Source organism: Petromyzon marinus, chromosome 59, assembly GCF_048934315.1.
Source record: "Petromyzon marinus isolate PM22_M1 ecotype Great Lakes invasive population chromosome 59, UKy_Petmar_22M1.pri1.0, whole genome shotgun sequence".
NCBI classification, from domain to species: domain Eukaryota; kingdom Metazoa; phylum Chordata; class Hyperoartia; order Petromyzontiformes; family Petromyzontidae; genus Petromyzon; species Petromyzon marinus.
In genome coordinates, this window is record NC_133725.1 from 527351 (window position 1) to 544182 (window position 16832).

At 54.3% G+C, this 16832-nt stretch overlaps 1 protein-coding gene across 2 annotated transcripts in view; it reads left to right on the forward strand.

Moving 5' to 3' along the window:
- LOC116955337 (syntaxin-binding protein 1-like) overlaps positions 1-16832 on the forward strand; it is a 58262-nt gene that overhangs the window by 11712 nt on the left and 29718 nt on the right. For both annotated transcript variants that reach the window (XM_076052965.1, XM_032976359.2), the window contains 3 exons: positions 2092-2168; positions 8370-8448; positions 13495-13598. In XM_076052965.1, the coding sequence (XP_075909080.1) occupies positions 2092-2168; positions 8370-8448; positions 13495-13598 (260 nt within the window). The remainder of the gene's footprint in view (positions 1-2091; positions 2169-8369; positions 8449-13494; positions 13599-16832) is intronic.

The window sequence follows — 16832 nt, forward strand, 5'->3', positions numbered from 1 at the left end:
TGTGTGTGTACTGTGCGTGTGCTGTGTGTACTGTGTGTGTGCTGCGTGTGTTGTGTACTGTGTATGTACTGTGTGAGTACTGTGTGTACTGCGTGTACTGTGTACTGTGTATGTGTGCGTGCTGTGTGTACTGCGTGTGTACTGTGTGTGTACTGCGTGCTGTGTGTATACTGTGTGTGCGTACTGTCTGTACTGTGTGTGTACTGTGTGTACTGTGTGTGTATTGTGTACTGTGTGTATTGTGTGTGTGTACTGTGTGTGTACTGTGTCTATTGTGTACTGTGTGTACTGTGTGTGTGTACTGTGTGTATTGTGTACTGTGTGTGTACTGTGTGTGTACTGTGTGTATGCACTGTGTGTGTACTGTGTGTACTGTGTGTGTGTACTGTGTGTGTACTGTGTGTATGTACTGTGTGTGTACTGTGTGTGTGTCTACTGTGTGTATGCACTGTGTGTGTACTGTGTGTGTACTGTGTGTATACTGTGTGTGTACTGTGTGTGTACTGCGTGTGTGTGTACTGTGTGTGTGTGTACTGTGTGCGTGTGTGTACTGTGTGTGTACTGTGTGTGTGTGTGTACTGCGTGTGTGTGTACTGCGTGTGTGTTTACTGCGTGTTTGTGTACTGTGTGTGTACTGTGTAATGTGTGTGTTCCGTGTACTGTGTGTGTACTGTGTGTGTGTGTGTGTACTGCGTGTGTGTGTACTGCATGTGTATGTACTGTGTGTGTACTGTGTGTGTGTGCTGTGTACTGTGTGTGTACTGTGTACTGTGTGTGTACTGTGTGTGTACTGTGTGTACTGTGTGTGTGAACTGTGTGTGTGTGTACTGTGTGTGTGTACTGTGTGTCTGTACTTTGTGTGTACTGTGTATGTGTATGTACTGTGTATGTGTGTACTGTGTGTGTACTGTGTGTGTGTGTGTGTGTACTGTGTGTGTGTACTGTGTGTGTGTACTGTGTGTGTACTGTGCGTGTGTGTACTGTGTGCACTGTGTGTGTGTGTACTGTGTGTGTACTGTGTGTGCACCGTGTGTGTACTGTGTGTGTGTACTGTGTGTGTGTACTGTGTGTGTGTACTGTGTGTGTGCGTACTGTGTGTGTACTGTGTGTGTGTACTGTGTGTGTGTACTGTGTGTGTGTGTGTACTGTATGTGTGTACTGTGTGTGTACTGTGTGTGTGTGTACCGTGTGTGTGTACTGTGTGTGTACTGTGTGTGTACCGTGTGTGTGTACTGTGTGTGTACTGTGTGTGTACCGTGTGTGTGTACTGTGTGTGTGTACTGTGTGTGTACCGTGTGTGTGTGTACTGTGTGTGTGTACTGTGTATGTACTGTGTGTACTGTTTGTGTACTGTGTGTACTGTGTGTGTGTACTGTGTGTGTATACTGTGTGTGTACTGTGTGTGTGTACTGTGTGTGTACTGTGTGTGCACCGTGTGTGTACTGTGTGTGTGTGTACTGTCTGTGTGTACTGTGTGTGTACTGTGTACTGTGTGTGTACTGTGTGTACTGTGTGTGTGTACTGTGTGTGTGCGTACTGTGTGTGTACTGTGTGTGTACTGTGTGTGTGTACTGTGTGTGTACTGTGTGTGTGTTGTGTGTGTACTGTGTGTGTACCGTGTGTGTGTACTGTGTGTGTGTACTGTGTGTGTACCGTGTGTGTGTACCGTGTGTGTGTACTGTGTGTGTACTGTGTGTACTGTTTGTGTACTGTGTGTACTGTGTGTGTGTACTGTGTGTATACTGTGTGTATACTGTGTGTGTGTACTGTGTGTGTGTACTGTGTGTCTGTACTATGTGTGTGTGTACTGTGTGTGTACTGTGTGTACTGTGTGTGTGTACTGTGTGTGTACTGTGTGTGTGTACTGTGTGTGTGTACTGTGTGTGTACTGTGTGTACTGTGTGTGTACTGTGTGTGTGTACTGTGTGTGTACTGTGTGTGTACTGTGTGTGTGTACTGTGTGTGTGTTGTGTGTGTACTGTGTGTGTGTACTGTGTGTGTACTGTGTGTGTGTACTGTGTGTGTGTTGTGTGTGTACTGTGTGTGTACTGTGTGTGTGTACTGTGTGTGTGTACTGTGTGTGTACTGTAGTCGTGGAGGATCTGCACAAGGTGAGGGAGACGCTGCCCACTCTGGAGGCTGTCTACCTCATCACGCCCACCGAAAAGGTGAGCACCTCATCACGCATCATACTCACCTCATCACACTCACCTCATCACGCATCACACTCACCTCATCACACTCACCTCATCACGCCCACCGAAAAGGTGAGCACCTCATCACGCATCATACTCACCTCATCACACTCACCTCATCACGCATCATACTCACCTCATCACGCTCACCTCATCACGCTCACCTCATCACACTCACCTCATAACATCATCACACTCACCTCATCACACTCACATCATCACACTCACCTCATCACACTCACCTCATCACACTCACCTCACCACACTCACCTCATCACGCATCACACTGACCTCATCACGCTCACCTCATCACGCTCACCTCATCACACTCACCTCATCACAACATCATACTCACTTCATCACACTCACATCATCACACTCACCTCATCACACTCACCTCATCACGCATCACACTCACCTTATCACGCTCACCTCATAACACATCACACTCACCTCATCACGCTCACCTCATCACGCATCACGCTCACCTCATCACACTCACATCATCACACTCACCTCATCACACTCACCTCATCAAGCTCACCTCATCACGCATCACACTCACCTCATCACGCATCACGCTCACCTCATCACACTCACATCATCACACTCACCTCATCACACTCACCTCATCAAGCTCACCTCATCACACTCACCTTATCACGCTCACCTCATCACGCTGACCTCATCACACATCACACTCACCTCATCACGCATCACACTCACCTCATCACGCTCACGTCATTAAGCTCACCTCATCACGCTGACCTCATCACGCATCACACTCACCTCATCACACTCACCTCATCACGCATCACGCTCACCTCATCACACCCACCTCATCAAGCTCACCTCATCACGCATCACACTCACCTCATCACACATCAAACTAACCTCATCACGCTCACGTCATCAAGCTCACCTTATCACGCATCACACTCACCTCATCACGCTCACCTCATCACACTCACCTCATCACACTCACCTCGTCACGCATCACTCTCACCTCATTTAACACGTGGGGAGGGATGGGGGAGGGACTGGGAGCTATGGGGGAGGGGGCGTTGGGGGAGGGGCCGGGGGGGTGCTGGGGGAGGGGCCGGGGGGGCGTTGGGGGAGGGGCCGGGGGGGCGCTGGGGGATTGGCCGGGGGGGTGCTGGGGGAGGGGCTGGAGGGGGAGGGGCCGGGGGGGTGCTGGGGGAGGGGTCGGGGGGGTGCTGGGGGAGGGGCTGGAGAGGGAGGGGCCGGGGGGGAGTCGTGTTCCACTCATCCGGGATTATCTCATTACCGACTCCGGCTTGAGAGGGGGCTAGGGGAGGGAGAAGGAGAGGGGGGAGGGAGAGGGAGAGAGAGGTAGGGGAGGGAGAGGGGGAGGGGAGAGGGGGGGGTAGGGGAGAGGGGGAGGGGAGAGGGGGGGGAGAGGGAGAGGGGGAGGGGGGGTTTACTGGGCCCCAGAGAGGGAAGGAGGGGGAGCCCATTAGGGGTAGGGGAGAGGAATCATTTGGGCCCCAGGAGGAGGAGGAGGTGAATGGGTTAACTCGGTGATGTCAGCGCTTGACACGGGCGGCGTCTCGGGGAGGGCTGCGTCCAGCAGTGGATGGAGCGTGGCGAATGACGACGACGGTCTCGCTGCAAGGGCCACGGGTGAGTCGTGGCCAGTGGTCGAGGACGAATCGATGGTGGAGGAGGTGGAGGAGGTGGAGGAGGAGGAGGAGGAGGAGGAAATGGAGGAGGTGGAGGAGGAGGAGGTGGAGGAGGAGGTGGAGGAGGAGGTGGAGGAGGAGGTGGAGGAGGTGGAGGAGGTGGCACGAGGGGGCGGAGCTGCTGCCGGGATTGTTTCCAAACTCTCCACGGTGCTTGTGCCAGGCTGGGTGCACTTTGAGGCCGTGCGCAGCGTCGAAGGCTCGCTGCTGTCAGGAGGTCACGGGACAGACCCAGCAGGTGCCGCGGGTCGACTGACTGAGATGACTGGCTGGTGCACCACCTGTGCCCCCTACTGTGCCAGCTTACTGTGCTTTAGCCACCTGGCGCTCCGCTCGTTGTTGTGAGCGTCGCTCCTCCGCCCTCCGTTGTTGTTGGAGGGCGACTGCCTCCAACTGCCCAGTAGCCTCACTGTGCACCTAGCCTGGCACCACCCCCAGTAGTAGCGTCCTTCACGAGCCTCCTCCACAGAGACCGATCTTGACACCGCTGGTACCAGTCATCGGCAAGTCCACTCAGCTCCACGTCCTCCTGTACCACATCACTCCATCTCTTCTCTAGCCCGTGCCGCGCCCGCTTAGCCCCCTCAATCCGGCCGAACAAAAGCTGTTTCGGCATGCGGTGGCTGGGCATGCGGGCTACATGACCCAGCCAACGCAGCCTTGCCTGCCGGAGGAGCTTACCGATGGGACTTTGTCCAGATCTTTAAAGGATTTGTGAGCTCCTCACACAATCCAGCCTGGTTAATCCCAGGATAGATCGTAGACAGGCCAGCCTAAATGTTTCCAACCGGCTAAGATGTTCGATTGGGGAGGGCCACGTTTCGCAAGCGTAGAGAAGGGAGGGAATGACCGTGGCCGAGAAGACCTGAAGCTTCGTGCGGAGCGACAGACCAGGTAGCTTCCACACAGTGTTACGCAGCCGATGTAAATATAATTCCGATTGACTGATTCGGACCTCTGCTGTCAAACCGTAGCACACTGCCCAGGTATGGAAAACTCTCCACAAATGCTCCATCACCAATGGGGAGCTGTGGGGGTGGAGTGTTTGATGACAAAATACCCACGCAGGTGCTTCGTGTTAGTGGGTCTGATGATCAGGCCCCATTGCTTAGTGGCAAGTTCCAGGTTCGACAGCAGGGTCTCCAACTCCTCACAGTGAGCAGCAATCACCAGATCATTCGCATACATAACATGATTGACCAATAGGGAGCTATCCCTTGACCTCATCCGGATACAGCCTACGATTGTAGCTGGACCAGATGGTAATTCCACTGGTACATCCATGGGACGCTCTTGAACGCCGTGGTCGAAATAGGGGTTAAACAGTGAAGGAGCCAGAGGGCAACTCTGTCGCACCCCGAGGTGAACAGAGATTGGCTGTGACTCCTGGCCACGCAGCTTTAGCTGGAGGCTCGCCACCACCATAGGGGGGGGGGGGGGGGGGTTCTTGATGATTGTGAGCAGAGGGTCAGGGACCCCGAAATCACGAGGAACATTCCAGAACCGTGGCCTTTTGATGGTACCATAGGCCACGACCAGGTCAATAAAGCGAAGGTGTCGGCCCCGTTGGAATTCCCCACACCGCCGCTTTTGCACAGAGAACGCGGTGTCTGTAAACGTTTTGTTTAACCAGGCACGGCTCGACTGCGTCGGGGAGCTCTTCTTCAGAAGCGGCCTGGCCATCACAAATTATAGCTCAGCGACGCGGCTTGTTTGACGCTTGGAAATGTATGGCAGCAGCCAAATACTCTAAGTGCACGATTCTCAATGTGGAGGGAATAACCGGAGGACCCGGAGACAAATCCACGCGACAACGGGGAGAGAGAGAGAGACACGCAAACTCCAAATAGCAGCAGCAGCAGGCGTCAGGGTGGGGGTGGTGGTAGTGGGGGCGGTGGTAGTGGGGGTGGTGGTGGTGGTGGGGGTGGTGGTGGTGGTGGGGGTGGTGGTGGGGGGTGGTGGTAGTGGGGGGGTGGTGGTGGGGGGTGGTAGTGGGGGTGGTGGTAGTGGGGGGGTGGTGGTGGTGGGGGGTGGTAGTGGGGGTGGTGGTAGTGGGGGTGGTGGCGGTGGTGGTGGTAGTGGTAGTGGGGGTGGTGGTAGTGGGGGTGGTGGTGGTGGGGGGTGGTAATGGGGGTGGTGGTGGTAGTGGGGGTGGTGGTGGTGGTGGTAGTGGGGGTGGTAGTGGTGGTGGGGGTGGTGGTGGGGGGTGGTAGTGGGGGTGGTGGTGGTAGTGGTGGTGGTAGTGGGGGTGGTGGTAGTGGGGGTGGTGGTGGTGGGGGGTGGTGGTGGTGGTGGGGGTGGTGGTGGGGGGTGGTGGTAGTGGGGGGGTGGTGGTGGTGGGGGGTGGTAGTGGGGGTGGTGGTAGTGGGGGGGTGGTGGTGGTGGGGGGTGGTAGTGGGGGTGGTGGTAGTGGGGGTGGTGGCGGTGGTGGTGGTAGTGGTGGTGGTAGTGGTGGTGGTAGTGGGGGTGGTGGTAGTGGGGGTGGTGGTGGTGGGGGGTGGTAATGGGGGTGGTGGTGGTAGTGGGGGTGGTGGTGGTGGTGGTAGTGGGGGTGGTAGTGGTGGTGGGGGTGGTGGTGGGGGGTGGTAGTGGGGGTGGTGGTGGTAGTGGTGGTGGTAGTGGGGGTGGTGGTAGTGGGGGTGGTGGTGGTGGGGGGTGGTAGTGGGGGGGTGGTGGTAGTGGTGGTGGTGGTGGGGGTGGTTGTGGGGGGTGGTAGTGGGGGTGGTGGTGGGGGGTGGTAGTGGGGGGTGGTAGTGGGGGGTGGTAGTGGGGGTGGTGGTGGTGGTGCTGCTGCTGCAAGTGACATCTTTCGATGGGGTTAAAAGAGAGTGACTCGTGACCGCATGCCGCATGTCCTCAGCAACTCGTGCCCACCGCTCACCCTCGCAGCGCCGCACATCGCTCCGAAGGCCGCCCCCTGTATAGTCCACCCCCTGTATAGTCCACCCCCTGTATAGTCCACCCCCTGTATAGTCCACCCCCTGTATAGTCCACTCCCTGGGCTATACAGGATGTGGACTATACAGGGGGTAGACTATACAGGGGATGGACTATACAGGGGGTGGATTATACAGGGGTGGACTATACAGGGGTGGACTATACAGGGGGTGGACTATACAGGGGGTCGGCTATACAGGAGGTGGACTATACAGGTGGTGGACTATACAGGAGGTGGACTATACAGGGGTGGACTATACAGGGGGTGGACTATACAGGGGGTGGACTATACAGGGGTGGACTATACAGGAGGTGGACTATACAGGGTGTGGACTATACAGGAGGTGGACTATACAGGAGGTGGACTATACAGGGTGTGGACTATACAGGAGGTGCACTATACAGGGGGTGGACTATACAGGGGGTGGACTATACAGGGGGTGGACAATACAGGGGGTGGACTATACAGGAGGTGGACTATACAGGGGTGGACTATACAGGAGGTGGACTATACAGGGGGTGGACTATACAGGAGGTGGACTATACAGGGGGTGGACTATACAGGGGTGGACTATACAGGGGTGGACTATACAGGGGGTGGACTATACAGGAGGTGGACTATACAGTGGGTGGACTATACAGGGGTGGACTATACAGGGGGTGGACTATACAGAGGGTGGACTATACAGGAGGTGGACTATACATGGGGTGGACTATACAGGAGGTGGACTATACAGGGGGTGGACTATACAGGGGGTGGACTATACAGGGGGTGGACTATACAGGGGGTGGACTATACAGGGGGTGGACTATACAGGGTGAGTGCGGACGGCCAAAGCAAGGCGATCCGAGTCACCGAGTGACTCTGATCGTGACGAGTCTCGTGGAGGGGGGGGTGGGGTGGGGGCCATCTGCCAGGTCCCCCCCTCCTCTAAGTCCCATCGCCCTTGGCAGGGCAGTGGTGATTAGAGCAACAACAACAACAGCAGCAGCAGCTACAACAGCAGTGGCATTAACCACATCAACAACAACAACAGCAGCAGCAACAGCTACAACAGCAGTGGCATTAACCACAACAACAACAGCAGCAGCAGCTACAACAGCAGTGGCATTAACCACATCAACAACAACAACAGCAGCAGCAGCTACAACAGCAGTGGCATTAACCACATCAACAACAACAACAGCAGCAGCAGCTACAACAGCAGTGGCATTAACCACATCAACAACAGCAACAATTACGCTGCGCTACGAACCCGGCGACCCGAGTTCGATTTCTGCTGCAACGCGAACCGGTCCTGGGCCTCCCCTAGGTCGACTCGGCCTCAAATGAGTACCCGGTGCGGTGTGGAGTAAACATCGCCGCTGGGAAGACAAAGGCGGCCGGGCGTGGTGCTGGCCACCCACCCCCTCGTGTGCCACAGCGCCGGCCTTCGTAGGCCCTCGTAGGCCCTGCTACTCGCTACGAACAGCACTTGCCCCAACAGTCTGCTAAGGCTACACGCGGACCTTTGCCTGTGGTGTGTGCACGCAGTCCGTATCGGTGCTCATCGACGACTTCATGGACGCCATGAACTACCGCTACCGCGCAGCGCACGTGTTCTTTACTGATGGTGAGTGTACCATCACTCACCATCACTCACCATCACTCACGTGTTCTTTACTGATGGTGAGTGTACCATCACTCACCATCACTCACCATCACTCACGTGTTCTTTACTGATGGTGAGTGTACCATCACTCACCATCACTCACGTGTTCTTCACTGATGGTGAGTGTACCATCACTACTCACCATCACTCACCATCACTCACCATCACTCACGTGTTCTTCACTGATGGTGAGTGTACCATCACTCACCATCACTCACCATCACTCACGTGTTCTTTACTGATGGTGAGTGTACCATCACTCACCATCACTACTCACGTGTTCTTTACTGATGGTGAGTGTACCATCACTCACCATCACTCACCATCACTCACGTGTTCTTTACTGATGGTGAGTGTACCATCACTCACCATCACTCACGTGTTCTTCACTGATGGTGAGTGTACCATCACTACTCACCATCACTCACCATCACTCACCATCACTCACGTGTTCTTCACTGATGGTGAGTGTACCATCACTCACCATCACTCACCATCACTCACGTGTTCTTTACTGATGGTGAGTGTACCATCACTCACCATCACTCACGTGTTCTTTACTGATGGTGAGTGTACCATCACTCACCATCACTCACCATCACTCACGTGTTCTTTACTGATGGTGAGTGTACCATCACTCACCATCACTCACGTGTTCTTCACTGATGGTGAGTGTACCATCACTACTCACCATCACTCACCATCACTCACCATCACTCACGTGTTCTTCACTGATGGTGAGTGTACCATCACTACTCACCATCACTCACCATCACTCACGTGTTCTTCACTGATGGTGAGTGTACCATCACTCACCATCACTCACCATCACTCACGTGTTCTTCACTGATGGTGAGTGTACCATCACTCACCATCACTCACCATCACTCACCATCACTCACCATCACTCACGTGTTCTTCACTGATGGTGAGTGTACCATCACTCACCATCACTCACCATCACTCACCATCACTCACAAACACTCACCAACACGTGTTCTTCACTGATGGTGAGTGTACCATCACTCACCATCACTCACGTGTTCTTCACTGATGGTGAGTGTACCATCACTCACCATCACTCACGTGTTCTTCACTGATGGTGAGTGTACCATCACTCACCATCACTCACGTGTTCTTCACTGATGGTGAGTGTACCATCACTCACCATCACTCACGTGTTCTTCACTGATGGTGAGTGTACCATCACTCACCATCACTCACCATCACTCACCATCACTCACCATCACTCACAAACACTCACCAACACGTGTTCTTCACTGATGGTGAGTGTACCATCACTACTCACCATCACTCACCATCACTCACCATCACTCACCAACACTACTCACGTGTTCTTCACTGATGGTGAGTGTACCATCACCACTCACCATCACTCACCATCACTCACCATCACTCACCAACACTACTCACGTGTTCTTCACTGATGGTGAGTGTACCATCACTACTCACCATCACTCACCATCACTCACGTGTTCTTCACTGATGGTGAGTGTACCATCACTACTCACCATCACTCACCATCACTCACGTGTTCTTCACTGATGGTGAGTGTACCATCACTACTCACCATCACTCACCATCACTCACCATCACTCACGTGTTCTTCACTGATGGTGAGTGTACCATCACTACTCACCATCACTCACGTGTTCTTCACTGATGGTGAGTGTACCATCACTACTCACCATCACTCACCATCACTCACCAACACTACTCACGTGTTCTTCACTGATGGTGAGTGTACCATCACTACTCACCATCACTCACCATCACTCACCATCACTCACGTGTTCTTCACTGATGGTGAGTGTACCATCACTACTCACCATCACTCACCATCACTCACGTGTTCTTCACTGATGGTGAGTGTACCATCACTCACCATCACTCACCATCACTCACGTGTTCTTCACTGATGGTGAGTGTACCATCACTACTCACCATCACTCACCATCACTCACCATCACTCACCATCACTCACGTGTTCTTCACTGATGGTGAGTGTACCATCACTCACCATCACTCACCATCACTCACCATCACTCACGTGTTCTTCACTGATGGTGAGTGTACCATCACTACTCACCATCACTCACCATCACGTGTTCTTCACTGATGGTGAGTGTACCATCACTCACCATCACTCACCATCACGTGTTCTTCACTGATGGTGAGTGTACCATCACTCACCATCACTCACCATCACTCACCATCACTACTCACGTGTTCTTCACTGATGGTGAGTGTACCATCACTACTCACCATCACTCACCATCACGTGTTCTTCACTGATGGTGAGTGTACCATCACTACTCACCATCACTCACCATCACTCACCATCACTCACGTGTTCTTCACTGATGGTGAGTGTACCATCACCACTCACCATCACTCACCATCACTCACCATCACTCACGTGTTCTTCACTGATGGTGAGTGTACCATCACTCACCATCACTCACCATCACTCACGTGTTCTTCACTGATGGTGAGTGTACCATCACTCACCATCACTCACCAACACTCACCATCACTCACCATCACTACTCACGTGTTCTTCACTGATGGTGAGTGTACCATCACCACTCACCATCACTCACCATCACTACTCACGTGTTCTTCACTGATGGTGAGTGTACCATCACTACTCACCATCACTCACCATCACTCACCATCACTACTCACGTGTTCTTCACTGATGGTGAGTGTACCATCACTACTCACCATCACTCACCATCACTCACGTGTTCTTCACTGATGGTGAGTGTACCATCACTCACCATCACTCACGTGTTCTTCACTGATGGTGAGTGTACCATCACTAACCATCACTCACCATCACTTCTCACGTGTTCTTCACTGATGGTGAGTGTACCATCACTCACCATCACTCACCATCACTCACGTGTTCTTCACTGATGGTGAGTGTACCATCACTACTCACCATTACTCACTATCACTCACCATCACTACTCACGTGTTCTTCACTGATGGTGAGTGTACCATCACTCACCATCACTCACCATCACTTCTCACGTGTTCTTCACTGATGGTGAGTGTACCATCACTCACCATCACTTCTCACGTGTTCTTCACTGATGGTGAGTGTACCATCACTCACCATCACTCACCATCACTCACCAACATCACTCACGTGTTCTTCACTGATGGTGAGTGTACCATCACTACTCACCATCACTCACCATCACTTCTCACGTGTTCTTCACTGATGGTGAGTGTACCATCACTACTCACCATCACTCACCATCACTCACCATCACTACTCACGTGTTCTTCACTGATGGTGAGTGTACCATCACTACTCACCATCACTCACCATCACTCACCATCACTCACCAACACCACTCAGGTGTTCTTCACTGATCGTGAGTGTACCATCACTACTCACCATCACTCACCATCACTCACCATCACGTGTTCTTCACTAATGGTGAGTGTACCATCACTCACCATGACTCACCATCACTACTCACGTGTTCTTCACTGATGGTGAGTGTACCATCACTACTCACCATCACTCACCATCACTCACCATCACGTGTTCTTCACTGATGGTGAGTGTACCATCACTCACCATCACTCACCATCACTCACGTGTTCTTTACTGATGGTGAGTGTACCATCACTACTCACCATCACTCACCATCACTCACCATCACTCACGTGTTCTTCACTGATGGTGAGTGTACCATCACTCACCATCACTCACCATCACTCACCATCACTACTCACGTGTTCTTCACTGATGGTGAGTGTACCATCACTCACCATCACTCACCATCACTTCTCACGTGTTCTTCACTGATGGTGAGTGTACCATCACTACTCACCATCACTCACCATCACTCACCATCACTCACGTGTTCTTCACTGATGGTGAGTGTACCATCACTACTCACCATCACTCACCATCACTCACCATCACTCACCAACACCACTCACGTGTTCTTCACTGATGGTGAGTGTACCATCACTCACCATCACTCACCATCACTCACCAACATCACTCACGTGTTCTTCACTGATGGTGAGTGTACCATCAATACTCACCATCACTCACCATCACTTCTCACGTGTTCTTCACTGATGGTGAGTGTACCATCACTTCTCACCATCACTCACCATCACTCACCATCACTCACCAACACCACTCACGTGTTCTTCACTGATGGTGAGTGTACCATCACTCACCATCACTCAGGTGTTCTTCACTGATGGTGAGTGTACCACCATCACTCACCATCACTCACCATCACTCACCACCACCACTCACCACCACCACTCACCACCACTCACCACTAACCACAACTCACCACCACCACTCCCGTGTTCTTCACTGATGGTTAGCGTGCCACCGCTCACCACCACCACTCACCACCACCGCTCACCACCACCGCTCACCACCACCACCACCACTCACCGCTCACCACCACCGCTCACACAACCACTGCTCACCACTACTCACCCACCCACAGCCCTTACCACTCACCACTACCGCCCAACACTACTCACAGCCTTTCTCACCACTACTCACCCACCTAGCCAATCACTCCTCACCACCACTCACCCACCAACAGCCCTCCTCACCACCACTCACCCATAACCGCTCACCACCTACTCCATCACTCCTCACCACCACTTACCCACCAACAGCCCTCCTCACCACCACTCACCCATAACCGCTCACCACCTACTCCATCACTGCTCACCACCTGCTCAACGCATGAGCGCTTGAGCACTTGACCCTCCCCACGCCCTCACGACCCCTCTGTTGACCCCGTGACCCTCCCCACGACCTATGTTGACCCCGCGACCTCGTGACCCTGACCACGCGCTCCTGACCCCTCTGTTGACCTCGTGACCCTCCACACGACATCTGTTGACCGCCATGACCTCGTGACCCTCCCCACAACCTCGCGACCTCTCCGGTGACCCCGTGACCTCTGCCCCCCGTGACGCCAGCGTGCCCTGACGCGCTGTTCAACAAGCTGGTCAAGTCCAAGTGCTCCAAGGCCGTGAAGACGCTGCAGGAGATCAACATCGCCTTCCTGCCCTACGAGTCGCAGGTGCGCTCAGCACACCCTCGCTCACCAACCCCTCACTCACCACTCTCTCACTCACCACTCACTCACTCACCACTCACTCACCACTCACTCACCACTCACCACTCACTCACTCACCACTCACTCACTCACCACTCACTCACTAACTCACCACTCTCTCACCACTCACTCACCACTCACTCACCACTCTCTCACTCACCACTCGCTCACCACTCACTCACTCACCAACGTCTCACTCACCACTCTCTCACTCACCACTCGCTCACCACTCACTCACTCACCACTCACCACCCTCTCACTCACCACTCACTCACCACTCGCTCACTCACCACTCACTCACTCACCACTCACTCACCACTCACTCACCACTCACTCACCACCCTCTCACTCACCACTCACTCACCACTCACTCACTCACCACTCACTCACCACTCACTCACTCACCACTCTCTCACTCACCACTCACTCACCACTCACTCACCACTCACTCACTCACTCACCACTCTCTCACTCACTCACCAACGTCTCACTCACCACTCACTCACCACTCACTCACCACTCACTCACTCACCACTCACTCACCACCCCCTCGCTCACCAACGTCTCATTCACCACTCTCTCACTCACCACTCACTCACCACTCACTCACCAATCACTCACTCACCACTCTCTCACTCACCACTTGCTCACCACTCACTCACCACTCACTCACCACTCACTCACTCACTCACCACTCTCTCACTCACTCACCAACGTCTCACTCATCACTCACTCACCACCCTCTCACTCACCACTCACCACTCACTCACCACCCCCTCGCTCACCACCCCCTCGCTCACCACTCACTCACTCACCACCCTCTCACTCACCACTCACTCACCACTCACTCACTCACCACTCACTCACCACTTACTCACCACTCACTCACTCACCACTCACTCACTCACCACCCTCTCACCACTCACTCACTCACCACCCTCTCACTCAGCACTCACTCACTCACCACCCTCTCACTCAGCACTCTCTCAGTCACCACTCACTCACTCACCACCCCCTCACTCACCTCTCTCTCACTCACCACCCTCTCACTCACCACCCTCTCGCTCACCACTCACTCACCACCCTCTCACTCACCACCCTCTCGCTCACCACTCACTCACCACCCTCTCAATCACCACCCCCTCACTCACCACCCTCTCACTCACCACCCTCTCACTCACCACCCTCTCGCTCACCACTCGCTCACTGACCACTCACTCACCACTCACTCACCACTCACTCACCACTCACTCAACACCCTCTCACTCACCACCCTCTCACTCACCACTCACTCGCTCACCACGCCCTCGCTCACCACCCCCTCGCTCACCACCCTCTCACTCACCACTCAATTACCACTCACTCACTCACCACTCTCTCACTCACCACTCACTCAATCAACACCCTCTCACTCACCACTCACTCACTCACTCACCACCCTCTCACTCACCACTCACTCACTCACCACCCCCTCACTCACCACCCCCTCGCTCACCACCCCTCACTCACCACCCTCACTCACCACTCACTCTCGCACCACTCACTCACCACTCACTCACCACCCTCTCACTCACCACTCTCTCACTCACCACGCTCTCACTCACTCACCAACGTCTCACTCACCACTCACTCACTCACTCACCACTCACTCACCACTCACTCACCACTCACTCACTCACCACCATCTCACTCACCACTCAATCACCACTCTCTCTCTCACCACCCACTCACTCACCACTCACTCACTCACCACTCTCTCACTCACCACCCACTCACTCACCACCCTGTCACTCACCACCCCCTCACCCACCACCCCCTCGGTCAGCACCCTCTCACTCACCACTCACTCACCACTCACTCACTCACCACCCCCTCGCTCACCACCCTTTCACTCACCACCCCCTCGCTCACCACCCTCTCACTCACCACTCTCTCACTCACCACTCACTCACTCACTCACCACTCACTCACTCACTCATCACCCTCTCACTCACCGCCCTCTCACTCACCACTCTCTCACTCACCACTCACTCACTCACCACCCTCTCACTCACCACCCTCTCACTCACCACTCTCTCACTCACCACCCTCTCACTCACCACTCACTCACTCACCACCCTCTCACTCACCACCCTCTCACTCACCACTCTCTCACTCACCACCCTCTCACTCACCACTCACTCACTCGCTCACCACTCACTCACTCACCACTCACTCACTCACTCACCACCCTCTCACTCACCACCCTCTCACTCACCACTCTCTCACTCACCACCCTCTCACTCACCACTCACTCACTCACCACCCTCTCACTCACCACCCTCTCACTCACCACTCTCTCACTCACCACCCACTCACTCACCACTCACTCACTCGCTCACCACTCACTCACTCACCACTCACTCAACACCCTCTCACTCACCACTCACTCACCACCCCCTCGCTCACCACCCCCTCACTCACCACCCCCTCGCTCACCACCCCCTCGCTCACCACCCCCTCGCTCACCACCCCCTCGCTCACCACTCACTCTCTCACCACTCACTCACTCACTCACCACTCACTCACTCACCACCCCCTCGCTCACCACCCTCTCAGTCACCACCCTCTCACTCACCACCCCCTCGCTCACCACCCTCTCGCTCACCACTCTCTCACTCACCACTCTCTCACTCACCACCCTCTCACTCACCACTCACTCACTCACCACTCACTCATTCACTCACCACTCACTCACTCATCACTCACCACCCTCTCACTCACCACTCACTCACCACCCCCTCGCTCACCACCCTCTTACTCACCACCCCCTCGCTCACCACCCCCTCGCTCACCACCCTCTCACTCACCACCCCCTCACTCACCACTCTCTCACTCACCACCCTCTCACTCACCACCCCTTCACTCACCACCCTCTCACTCACCACCCTCTCACTCACCACCCCCTCGCTCACCACCCCCTCATTCACCACCCTCTCACTCACCACTCACTCACTCAACACCCTCTCACTCACCACTCACTCACTCAACACCCTCTCACTCACCACTCACTCACTCAACACCCTCTCACTCACCACTCACTCACTCACCACCCTCTCACTCACCACCCTCTCACTCAGCACTCACTCACTCACCACCCCCTCACTCACCACCCTCTCACTCACCACCCTCTCACTCACCACCCTCTCAATCACCACC